Source organism: Mesoplodon mirus (assembly GCF_964341445.2).
Source record: "Mesoplodon mirus genome assembly, chromosome: 1".
Taxonomy (NCBI): domain Eukaryota; kingdom Metazoa; phylum Chordata; class Mammalia; order Artiodactyla; family Ziphiidae; genus Mesoplodon; species Mesoplodon mirus.
The window spans coordinates 86,798,648-86,811,338 of NC_138976.1; the positions used below are offsets into that span (position 1 = coordinate 86,798,648).

General features: G+C 43.4%; 1 protein-coding gene across 9 annotated transcripts in view; it reads left to right on the top strand.

Moving 5' to 3' along the window:
• Positions 1 to 10,715, top strand: part of TLE4 (TLE family member 4, transcriptional corepressor) — a 153,255-nt gene extending 142,540 nt beyond the window's left edge. For all 9 annotated transcript variants that reach the window (XM_082620073.1, XM_082620074.1, XM_082620080.1 and 6 more), the window contains 6 exons: positions 2,213 to 2,462; positions 3,545 to 3,792; positions 5,588 to 5,735; positions 6,187 to 6,337; positions 6,695 to 6,771; positions 8,742 to 10,715. In XM_082620073.1, coding sequence (XP_082476199.1) covers positions 2,213 to 2,462; positions 3,545 to 3,792; positions 5,588 to 5,735; positions 6,187 to 6,337; positions 6,695 to 6,771; positions 8,742 to 8,849 — 982 coding nt within the window. In that variant the 3' untranslated portion in view covers positions 8,850 to 10,715. The remainder of the gene's footprint in view (positions 1 to 2,212; positions 2,463 to 3,544; positions 3,793 to 5,587; positions 5,736 to 6,186; positions 6,338 to 6,694; positions 6,772 to 8,741) is intronic.
• The last annotated feature ends 1,976 nt before the right edge of the window (positions 10,716 to 12,691 follow it).

Sequence of the window (12,691 nt, forward strand, 5' to 3'; positions counted from 1 at the left end):
TAAGCATCCTCCCTCCCTCTGGCCTTCAGTGTACCATACTCCTCCTCATACCATCTTCCTTTCTTGGCCAAGGAAATTAATATATTCTTTATATTGCAGTTCTTTATATTGCAGCCCCATTGCCATGAATTTCCCTGTTCTTCTCACTTTGTCAAATTCCCAGGGTACATGGCCTGTCCATCGTTCATAGCATTGACCATCTGACATTTTAATCTTTATATATGTTAGTATCTCACTAATGAATCAGCCCCTCAGCCCACCTGCCACCTACCCCCAGCCCCCAGAATGTAACTTTTGGAGAATAGGGGGTAGGTGGGGTTTTTTCTCTCTGTTGTATCCCCAGTCCTTTCTGTTGCATCCCCAAGTGCTTCTCGCACTGGGATAACCCAAGAAATATGTGATTGACCATCTACTCCCGCTTTCCATGTTATTGTCTCTCCTGATTATCTGCCTCTCTGACTGCTCTTGCTGGAGGTCCCCTATATGTTGTAAGCATTTTCTTAAATTTTGCATCTAGTCTACTCATTACATAATCTGCCCCAGGATTATTCTTTTCTGCTCCTTTAGCTTCAACTATCACTTCTTTGTGGATGAGCACACATTGATCTTTCTGATCTGAACTCTCTTCTGAATCACAGTGCTCAACTTCTGGTTGAGATGTTTGGGTTCTCACCTGCCCTCAGGTTGAAGAAAACCATACCATTTACCTCCCCACGTGTGTACCCTTCGGTTATGCTTCCCTGTCACCTTCACTAATGTATTGTGGCCTACCTAGCCACCTGGGTTCCGAGCCTGAGAGCCCTGCTCAACATCTCTCTCTCCCAGGCCACGCATCCAACATGTCTCCAAGTCCGTTGCTTCGGCCACAGGAATATGTCTCTTGTCTTCCTAGCTTCCCACCACTTCCCCCTCAGCAGTCCAACATACTCCTTCTCTTTTACAGCCCAGTTCTAACCCACTTCTCTGCATAATTTACAGAGAGAGAGAAAGCCCTCTGCCCTCTGGTCCCCAAATCTGACACAGCCGCATCCTGCCTGGGGACATTTGGGACTTTGTTGACGGTGTCCCCTCAATAATGGGATGAATTTTGATGCATGTGGCTAGCCTGTAGACTTTTGCATTAAGGAACTGTAAACTGTTTTGGTTCTAAAACTTCCCCGATAGGTCCAAGCTCCTGTCCTTTGTCTACCCACAAATGTTTTCCCTTGGTATATCTTTCATAAACTTCTTCCCATAAACAGAGCACATTCTGAAGCTCTGTGCCAAAGACAATGACATCATCTCCAAAGTGGGCTACTGCCCGTGATGGTTCCCCAAGACAGGCCCTGCTCCCTCCTGCCTACCACCGACGTCTCCTGCCTCCTGAAACCCAACATGCATCCCAACAGCCTCACTTGCTGACTGTTCCCTGACTTCAGTGCCTTAAGAATAGAGGTGTCTGTTGAGGGAGATGCTTTAACTTAAGTTGCATTTTAGAGCTAAATGCTTTCACAACTGGAGGGTTTTCCCTGGAAATGACCTGGAGATGGAGCTGCTGATAGGAACTGACAGGTGGGCCTCTGGGGCAGTCACACAGGATGCTTTTTTAGGTTCTAACTCCATTGGGAATGGGATTACTAGGATTTGTTATTGTCAAGTCTGATGGGACTTAATCCAAAAATTTTTTTTTCATTTTTTGGTGGGTCATATGCCATTTTAGTATCTAGGCCTAGATCCTCTTAACACCTTAAAACTTCATAATTTTAGCTTACTGATTTTCATTAGTAAGTCACTTGATAGGAGTGAAGTGATCTATAGGTTAAAATCTTATCACAGGCTTCTGAATCACCTGAAGTAGAAGGCAATGCAAGTTTGTAGAGTGCCCTGGAGAAGTAGTTACTTTGCTGGGCATTGGTGATCTTATTAAATTCTCTAAGAAGCGTAGGTAGCCTTCACTCCATTTTAAAGATCAGAATCAAGTAAGGTTCAGAGAGGTTATGTGACTACTGATGTCACACAGCAGCTAGCAAAGAGTTGACGTGGTATTTGATCATAGATTTAGCTCTGTGGCTCTGAAAGTTATGTTCTTTCCACCATATTCAGTAAATTTGACTTGTTTGCAAATCATACGTAACACTGAAAATGTTTTATTTCTCGTCTCATTACAGTGATCAGTTAAGTAACATTTTTTGTATTCTTCCTTTCCTATCTTTTCTCCTCGCCACTGCCTTAGAGCATACTCCTTCCACGTTACTGCGGACGGTCAGATGCAGCCTGTCCCCTTCCCCCCGGACGCCCTCATTGGCCCCGGCATCCCCCGCCACGCTCGCCAGATCAACACCCTGAACCACGGGGAGGTGGTGTGTGCGGTGACCATCAGCAACCCCACGCGACACGTGTACACGGGCGGCAAGGGCTGCGTCAAGGTCTGGGACATCAGCCACCCTGGCAACAAGAGCCCCGTCTCTCAGCTCGACTGTCTGGTGAGTGAACATGGATGAACGTGGTTTAAACCCTCATGCAGAAAATAGGACCTGGATGTACCAGCAACACACAGAATTGATTCCAAGTGGGTAGTTGTCTTCAGTGGTTTGTGCTGTTTGACTTGGAGCGCTGACGAGAAGGTGTGTCTTCTTTCAGTTACTTAAGGTAGATTTACCTGGTTCTTCAGTTGTGGCACTTGCTCCGGTGCAGTTTTATTCACCCTGCCCAGTGCACGGGAACAGGCAGACCACTTGCTTTCCTATCTGATAAAGGAGTTTAAGAAAACTGCAAGCCCACGATGGTTCCTGTGAGAGTGCACCCAAGTATCAGAATCTGTCATGTGAGACAAGAGTAACTTAATACCTCACGTGGCAAACACGAGCTACCCCGTTAGCTGTCTCATGGGTATTCCTCCTCAGGTTATTTAGGAAATTTCAGTTTGATTTTCATCCTTGGACCAGCAGTAGCCTGTTTCGCGGCAGCACGATGCTAGGTCAGTTTAAGGTGACTGCACAAGATTCCCATAACCTCACGAGCTGGGAGGGATGTGGTGTTTTATGTCACGTAACACGCCTTGGTCAAGCCTTGCCTCCAGTTGGTGCTGCTTAATCAAGCCCATGCTGTCCCTTGGCCAGGTAACGCAGGACCAGGCAAACAGAAGGGACCACAAGGTCTCTAACTCCCTGGCACTTGTTGCAGCAGAAACAGGGCCTTTCAGCAGCCAGGCCGTGTGTACCCGGTTCCCGGTGTGGCTCCTCCAGGGTTGTGAGGGGTGCTGCGTCTGCATGTGCAAATGCCTCAGGTGGCTGGTTGATTTGCTGATGCCGAGAGTGGGTCTAGATCTTTGTGTTTTCATGCTAATTAAGATTAAATATCTCAGTACTGAATTTTGTAGATCAAGTTTAAGTACTTCCTTAATTTCATGTAATTTACTAGCATTAATCCACTTTATCATTGTCATAAGTGAAAATAGCTCATTGAAACCAGGAGGGAACACAATACTTTTATGGATTTTTGCTCTCATGTTAATGCTGTTTTCCTTTCCTCATGAGTAACCTCTTGATGGGTTTTGTCTCTACAGAACAGGGATAACTACATCCGTTCCTGCCGATTGCTCCCTGATGGTCGCACCCTAATTGTGGGAGGGGAAGCCAGTACCCTGTCCATTTGGGACCTGGCGGCTCCCACCCCACGCATCAAGGCAGAGCTGACGTCCTCGGCCCCCGCCTGCTACGCCTTGGCCATCAGCCCCGACTCCAAGGTCTGCTTCTCATGCTGCAGTGATGGCAACATCGCTGTGTGGGACCTGCACAACCAGACGCTGGTGAGGTGGGTCAGCAGGGTCCCTGACCAGGGGACTGGATTTACCTATGCTGTGCCAGAGAGCTGTGTGTGTGTCTTTTTAAAAAGATGAAACGTAACTGTCTTACTAAAAATTGTTAAGAATAGGGCCATTTTAAGATGCTGTAAAATCTTGTTTTCTGCACCATTTGAACTTTATAGGATGAGGGGTTGTTTTCTTTTTTTTTTTTAAATTATACTAAGCATCACCAATTCAGGTTTTAAAATAGGAGGTCGGTTTTATTTATTTTTCTTTTTTATAAATTTATTTATGTATTTTTTTATCTTTGGCTGTGTTGGGTCTTCGTTGCTGTGTGTGGGCTTTCTCTAGTTGCAGCGCGTGGGCTTCTCATTGCGGTGACTTCTCTTGTTGCGGAGCACGGGCTCTAGGCACGCGGGCTTCAGTAGTTGTGGCACACGGGCTCAGTAGTTGTGGCTCACAGGCTCTAGAGCGCAGGCTCAGTAGTTGTGGCACACAGGCTTAGTTGCACCGCGGCATGTGAGATCTTCCCGGACCAGGGCTCGAACCCATGTCCCCTGCATTGGCAGGCGGATTCTTAATCACTGCACTACGAGGGAAGTCTCAGGAGGTCAGTTTACATAATTAATGCACATAAGGTGCCCCTGACCTCATGAGCTCGTTAGACATATGTAGTTTGCCATCTGTGCTAACAAACCATCGTTGTCGGTAGGTACTCACTGAGAAGGTTCACGGTGCATGGCGCGGTCCTTGGTGCTGTGTGTATCTGACACGTTCTTTCCTTCGACAAATGACCATTGAGCTCTTACCCTGGGCCCAGGCATTGTGTTGGGTGCGCCTCACCTTGAAATGATCTAGATAATCTGTTGTCCCACCTTACAGGATGGATAGACATGACTATGTCTGTTTAGAAACGAGGTTGTGTAGGATCGGCACTGATAGGAAAAGCCCTGAAACACGTGTGTCTCCAGATGTCAGCACCTGAGAGCAGGAAGCCAGAGGTGTGATCCGCTAACGGGTGTGCAGAGGGTGTAGTGGAGCCCAGCTACAAGCCCAGGGGAGGGTGGAAGGAGAAGAGGCCCCTGCTGTCTGTCTGTAACGTATTTTGCAGGACGGAGCTCTATAAATGATTCCAAAAACAGAACAGTTAATCACTTTTTCCCCTTTTGGGTAAGGCTCTTATGAGGAACTGCTTCTAAGCCCCAGCTCCCGTGTCTTTCGTACATTTTACCTGCTCCTGGGGCAGCTGAGTCACACTGAGGTTCTTTCCACGCTCCTTACTTGAGAGCACGGCCTTTCATCTTGCACAGCCTCCTACAGTTGCGTTGTTGCTCGCTGGCAGGGTTTGTTCTGCTGCTCCCTGTGCCCATCCCCAGAGCTTTCAGAAGGGAAACGACTCCTTACACCCTCTGAAATTCTCTCCTCCTTTCACATCACACTGACAGAGTAGGTCTCAGATTGTATCTTGGATTAGTTCATTTTCTTGTGGCTGTGTTTTCTTTTGATTCAGGTGGAGAATTTCTTCCATCAGTTGTTCCAGTTGTTTTTAGCATAAGAGTAATTTGAAGAGGACTTCCTAAGTGTTCAAAAATAAACAAAACGTGCAGGAGATTCAGCATCTCAATTAAACTTTAATCTCTCTACGTATATGCTTTGTTATTACTTTGAATAATAGAAAATATAATAAACCAAAAGGAAATCTACCAGTAGGGCCTGTAATAAAATTGATGGCTGAGGAATTCTAAACTGAGTTCACCTAAAAATTAACTGTTGAAGGACTTTTCTCCATGTTGACACCTTCAGGCAATTCCAGGGCCACACAGACGGGGCCAGCTGTATTGACATTTCTAACGATGGCACCAAGCTCTGGACGGGCGGCTTGGACAACACGGTCCGGTCCTGGGACCTGCGCGAGGGGCGGCAGCTGCAGCAGCACGACTTCACCTCCCAGGTGCGCCCTCGTGCACGCGACATTTTAGAGACCTGGTTTTGTGAAATACATGAGAGACTTCAGCGGCAATTCATTGACCACGTGACAGAGTCACTTTTGACTCTGAATTAGATAACTAAAAATTTTGTTGTTTTCTGTCAAAATAAAACAGTATATATTTTATTGAAGGACAGAAAAAATTTCATTTATTATAGGCTTTTAGCAGGTTTTTATTTCAATGACCATTACTCTATAGATCTTTGAATTTCACACAATTGATCAGTAAGTTAGATGACGGAGATCTGACTCATTACTTGGGATCACACCTTTGACTTTGATTTCTTCCTGTACAATTCACATTATCTTGGTTTCCTTCATTATTTAAGTAGTATCCCCAGAGGAAGCAGTGCCTCCCCTTTAAAGGAAGTGTGTCCTCTATAGCCACCATCACCATCACCTGTTTTAATTCTAGATCTTTTCTCTGGGCTACTGCCCAACTGGAGAGTGGCTGGCGGTGGGGATGGAGAACAGCAACGTGGAGGTGCTGCACGTCACCAAGCCCGACAAGTACCAGCTCCATCTCCACGAGAGCTGCGTCCTGTCACTCAAGTTCGCCCATTGTGGTAAGCAGGCCCCTGGCGTCCACTGCCTGTCATTCCTCCTTCCTCCTGATTCATTTCAAGTCCGGTCTTTAGTTCATTGACGTGTCCCTCTTCAGAATTATATTACTTCCTCACACTTGCCTACTTCCCTAATACCATGTAATTTTCTGCAGTTTGTCCACTTTATCCTTGTCCTAAGTATAAATGACTCATTAAATCTAGGAGAGTGGGCTTTATTTTTCCAGTGAAAAGAAACTCTTATTTGTTGCAGATTAGATTAGGTGAGTTTTCTGTGTATCACTTGATGCTCTGTAACACAAGTCTCGGGACTCTGACAAAGGAATAAACACTACCTTTTTTGAAACCCTGTTCCTCTAGGCAAATGGTTTGTAAGCACGGGAAAGGACAACCTTCTGAATGCCTGGAGAACACCTTACGGGGCCAGCATATTCCAGGTAACACTTCACTTGTGTAGCCTTCACCCACTGTGCGCTCACTGCATGGTTCTCTGTGCCTTCTTGCAGGTTAATGACACACGGACGTGTCCTAGGAGGTAGGAGCTAGTGTCACTCCCATCGCACGGAGGAGAAAACTGTGCCTGAGGGGGAGACGAGGGTCACAGCTACAAGCAGTGCAGCCAGGAGTTGTGTCCAGTTCTCTCTGAGCTCAGAGCCAAGGTGCCGTGCCCGTGGCCCTAACTAGCTCTTCACACCCCATCCCTTTTTACATGTTAGAGTAGCAGTTTCGTCTTCTGTGAAATTTATTTATTTATTTAATTTTAATTATGGCTTTCAAAATTTTTGTTTAAAATTTGAGCATTTTGCTTGAATATTCATTCGTGTTATTATTCTTGATTTCCCGCCCCCAAAAGAGTACTGTGGAAAAGTGTAATAAATCTTGATTAATTTTATGAACTTTTATTCTTATTAACTCAGCGGTACTTTGTGTAGTTTATGGAATTACTTGCAGGAGAACCAGATTGTAGGCATGATACACACTCACATACAGATCTCTCTCTTCTCTCCTGCTAGTAGGTGAGAATTTCATAGGCAAGTTAAAGAAGATTTCCTTTTTAACCTTCTGTATTTAGGATGTTATTTTCTAGGTGGTGGTCTGTTTTTAGGAATAACATAACAGCGTTGCAGTTTTCTTGACCGTGTGGTACTAAGTCGTAGAGGAGATTAATTCATTTGAATCGAAAACTGCATATATTGAGCGAAAGTACTCTGCAAGATAATAGGACAAAAATAGCAGATTCTTACTGTCATGAAGTTTATAATGTAATACAGTGGTTTTTGTATTGTCGATCACAACCTTTTAGGTGGTCCCAACCAGCACTTTTTTTTTTTTGCGGTACGCGGGCCTCTCACTCTTGTGGCCTCTCCCGTTGCGGAGCACAGACTCAGGACGCGCAGGCTCAGCGGCCATGGCTCACGGGCCCAGCCGCTCCGTGGCATGTGGGATCTTCCCGGACCGGGGCACGAACCCGTGTCCCCTGCATCGGCAGGCGGACTCTCAACCACTGTGCCACCAGGGAAGCCCCCAACCGGCACTTTTTTAAAAAATGAAATAAAAAATGTTAAGAGTATATTTTTTGTAGTGAGTATAAGTATTATATCTCGTTTCTCTGGGTTATGAAGTAAAATTATGTCTCGGGTCTCTGGGTTGTGAAGTAAAATGTGTTTATTACAGGTTGCGTTCCAAAAGTTTGAGAAACACTGGTAGCAGGTTAGCATCTGCATGTCAAACGTTTATTGTTTAACTGTTCAAAGTCCTAGTTAAAATCCTGTGGGGTTTGTTTGTTTGTTTGTTTAGTACAGTTTAGTTAAAAGTTAACCGTGACTGCTTTGCAGTGGGTGTAGTTGAACATGGTATTTGGAGCTCTAATAAGAGTTAGTAACATTTTTCTTCCTAACTATTGAATTCCTCTCCACTTGCACATTTATATTCTGTTTTTGCATAGGGGACAACGAGTTTTTATGTTAGAAATATTTTTACATTCCCTATCTCAAAAACTATAGTATTTTCAATACGGTTCCCCATTATTACCTCACCTGGACTCTGAGGCCGCCTTCTGTCGTGGCAGACAGGTAAGCTGTCTTTACCTAATTACCTCTTTTAAGGAAAGTGAGGGCCAAGACAGGTGAAGTGACGTGTCTAGCATTCTGCAGCTCCGTCTACATCCAAGCCATCCGAGTGAAGGCGAGGGTTTTCACACTGAGAACCCTGTGCTCTTAGCTGGAGACTAGGATTTGAAGTAGAGCCTTCCTTCATCAGCGTCCAGGACTGCCTTTCCTCGCTTGGGCTCCTGTTTTGGTCAAGGGAACATGTTACGCTTCTTTTTGCTCCGGATCCTCCAGTCCTGCCTCTCAGCGTTCATGGGTTTTCTTTCAGTCTTTAACGTGTTTGTGTGTCTCTTTCCCAGTCCAAAGAATCCTCATCGGTGCTCAGCTGTGACATTTCTGTGGATGACAAGTACATTGTCACTGGCTCTGGGGATAAGAAGGCCACGGTTTATGAAGTTATTTATTAAGGACAAATCTTCATGTGAACTGGACTCCTCCTTGTAGCACTTTGTTCTGTCATCCTTCTGTTCCCCCGCATCCGAAACCAAGGATTTCCAGTACTCATTGCAGTCGTGGAGCTCAGTCCCTGCCTTCCCCCACTTCCTTCCTGCTGTTGAATTGTGAATACTCGTTAATAACCTGTGATACCAAATCTTCAGCTATCTACTCGGAAGAACATGGATAACCCTACTTAACAGTGAAAGGAATCTTTAGTTATGTATTATATCTGTAATATATTTATTTTGTTTAAAGAAGGCTTTCTAACAATGACTGACTAAATAAAGCTGTCTGCTCCTGCATTGATAATGAAGATGCGTTGTGTTTGATACCCCTCCCCCCCTTTTTTTGGCAAAGGAGGGGAAAGGAAGGTTTAAAATAACTGATTAAAAATGTCACTAAATGTAGATTAATGACTGTATAGAGATGTGAAATGTATAATTACATATGGAAGCAATATGTTGCTGTGTTGTTAGATGTTTTTGTTTTTTACTTATTTTAAAGATGTTTGGAAATTTGAACAATTAGAAGGTGACAGACCATGTCACATTCATTTGAGTCTATTTGGACAACTTTAACCAATATATCTATAGCTTTAGATTATATTCGATAAAAGTAATTGGACTTTTTCTTTTTTTCTTTTTTTGACTTGTTGACAAGTGTCTTTGTAATATGTTTTTAATTCCCTTTTTTATTGTATTATAGACAGATGAACAAATTAAATTTGGCCTCAAAGGGAGAACTTAATCCCTTCTGGGTATTTTTGCCACATTTCTTTGCAGAGGGAGATGTATACCTTTGGGAAGTTTTGTCATCACGAGAAATGATAGGTTATTTTTTGGCATGTTCTTTGGGAACTGCACAGATTTAGGGGAGGATTCCTCCCACTGTGCAAGTCAAGTCTTTTACAAGACAAGGAACAGAGGAGGATTTGCAAGGACCTCCCTCTGAAAATCAGAAAGAATGGACTCTCACCTGGGATGAGGACTTGCTTTTTTACCTCCGGTTCTTTCCGTGTCTTAGCTGGATGTCCCTGAAATGGACACAGGCTGTGCCATTGTGCCAGAAACATTGTTGTTATCTTTTATGTTGTTGTTGTTGCTGTTAAACTATGATACGTGACTCCTTTTTTTTATTATTATTTTTTGTTTGAATGCTTTAAAAATCTTTTAAGTCTGTGGATCTGCTGATGTACAGTGCCTTTGCTGCTATGGATCAAAATCAAGAGAACTGTGTAGATAAACTTTATTGTATAAGTAGAAAATTACTTAATTTCATACTAGAAATGGATGGATGCTGCAAGTTGAAATGGATTGTCCATTGACGTTCCTAATGTGGTAGCAGGAAAAAAAAATGGTGTCTTAAGTGCTTAGTGTTTGATGTCTTTAACAGTTTCGTAAAACTCTACAGTGTAGAAAGATTTTGATACTAAACTGTGCATTGTACATAGTTCTGATGCATTGTATTGACCACCAGTACTTCTATAATGGTAGATTGTTTGTGCATTCAGACTTTTAAGCATTAAACATAAATAACTTCTAGTATGCTTATTTCTAATTCTTTGTTTTGCTGGCTTTAGTTTATTTTTCATCTTTGTGCCACTTGTATATATTAAAAATTACTAGTTTTATTCAAGGGACATTGCTGTAAAAAGTCATGTGGGCTTTTTTATTGTTGCTGTTTTAGTTCTGTGTTTGTTCTTGAGAAGAGCTAGAAGGGGGGGGTGGATAGAGGTTATCGATGACGGCAAATATTTATTGTGTGCCTCTTTAGTTTGTCAAAAAGTTGTCATGTTACTGAAAGCCTTGATGCTTTAGAGCTGTGCTGTTCAATATAGTTACCACTAGCCATTTGTGGCTGTTTAATTTTAACTTGATTAAAATTAAAAATTCAGTTTATCAGTCATACTAACTACATCTCAAATGTTCAGTTTGCCACATACAACTAATGGCTAGCATGTTGGACTACATAAATTTATAGAACATTTCCAAGATCACAGAAAGTTCTGTGGGACCAGCGCTGCTTTAGAGTTAGCCGATGCGTACCCTTTCCAGCCTTTGGGGTTTGGGAAACATTTCCAACGTGATACACTGAAGACTTTGAACTCCTGAGGTCCCTTGGGCTGCTACTGCTTGGCTTTGTGAAGCTTCAGCATAAGAAGGTCCTTAAAGAATTCTAAACTTTTGGGACTCAAAAACCTGACATTTTATGCATCCACTGGGTAGAAAGAAGGCTGGGCGTTGGGAGCCCCACGGTGGTCTGGAGTGTCTCAGTGATCAGCTGTGAGAGGTATTGAGTCTTTAGGTGCTCAGAGTGCAGCAGTGTTCATCATGGAAGCAGCACTTCAACTCTGAGTGCCATGAGCGCTGCTACATCAGATGATAACGTTTTGAAAGTATTAGCTTAATTAATTTCTGTTTATCCTTATTAACATTTCTTATAAAGTAATAGAGAATTGGAGTAAAAGAAAAATCATTTTGACACAAAGAATATGACACTTGCATACTGTGTTGACACTTGTAGAAGAAAGTGCCTGCCTCAAGGAGTTAGAAGTTTTGTTTGGTGCCTGGTGGGTCAAGTCTGGGATGCCCTTCAGTTTTCTCTTTAGAGAGATCCAACACACTGGCCGTTGTACTGGATTAAAAATCGAGGTGAATGCACGAATAAACCTAGCTTTTTAAAATAAATGGGCATCTATTTCCTCTCACTGCTGAGGTTTTATCAGATTAGATTTTTACGTCTCTGATATCAGTCTCAGGCCCGGATTGATGTGCACAGCAGTCTTGATGTTGTCGATGTTTTAATTATAACTTGGTCTGCCATAGTTTTTACTCCAAGTATGGTCTTGCAGAGTCTGAACAACAACAAAGACAGAATCACCCTGAACCAGGGAAAACTTAGTTCCAATGAAAGAAGAGAATGGTGTGTAGGACTGGAAGGTTGACTTACGTAAAACTACCAAGAAGTAAAAAGAATCCTTGATTGAAGACCTTCCAAGACCGGCAGGTCAAATGTACAGTGATAGATGCTAACATCTTCAAGTTTTTGCAGATTCACACCTCACTTGTGGGTCACTACTTACTGGCTTCTTGGCCAATGTGCTGCAAAAGATCAGTCTTACCCTGGAATGGTGTGTGTTGAAGCTTGAACCGCAGCCCTGTAACACCTGCAAGTGGTTGGAGTTCCGCAGCCATGGCATATCCAGAAACTCAGTTTCAGGCCATCTCATAGCCACGAAACCCTGGGACTCTACAGCCAAGAGCAGGGGAAATTGATGTCGCAATTTCTGTACAGAGGTGCAGTCCCCGAGCAAGACTTTGATCAGCTAGACCATCAGTGATGCTCTCAGCTGTGTCTATATGGCCAGTTTTTGTATCCTCAGTTGGACATTCTTGCACTGGCATCATATAACTAAAGGGATTTGTCAGCTTATATTTTTGGCAGTTGTAAGGAGATTTGTACTGGAATTCCTTGCCCAGCATTAAGTAAGCAGTTACAAAATTATAGAGATGTGGGTACCAAAAGAAATTCTTTTGACATTCTTGGATGTACATTTCTGTAGCTACCAGCTCCTGGGTAACCTGTAGAGTGGCATCAGCAACGAGCTCTGGGTCCTGCCACCCCTCAGTTTCCCACTGGGGCATCAGCAGCAGAAGCAGTGACTCACCACCATCTCCGTTTTGGGGTTTTGTGGGTTTTTTGTTCTTTTGTTTTTCGGGGTTTTTTTTTTTTGCTTTTAACTAATTGCATTTATTTGCCTTTCAGTTCAAGCTTCCATTCAGAACTGGCAATGGAAATACTGTATTTTTGA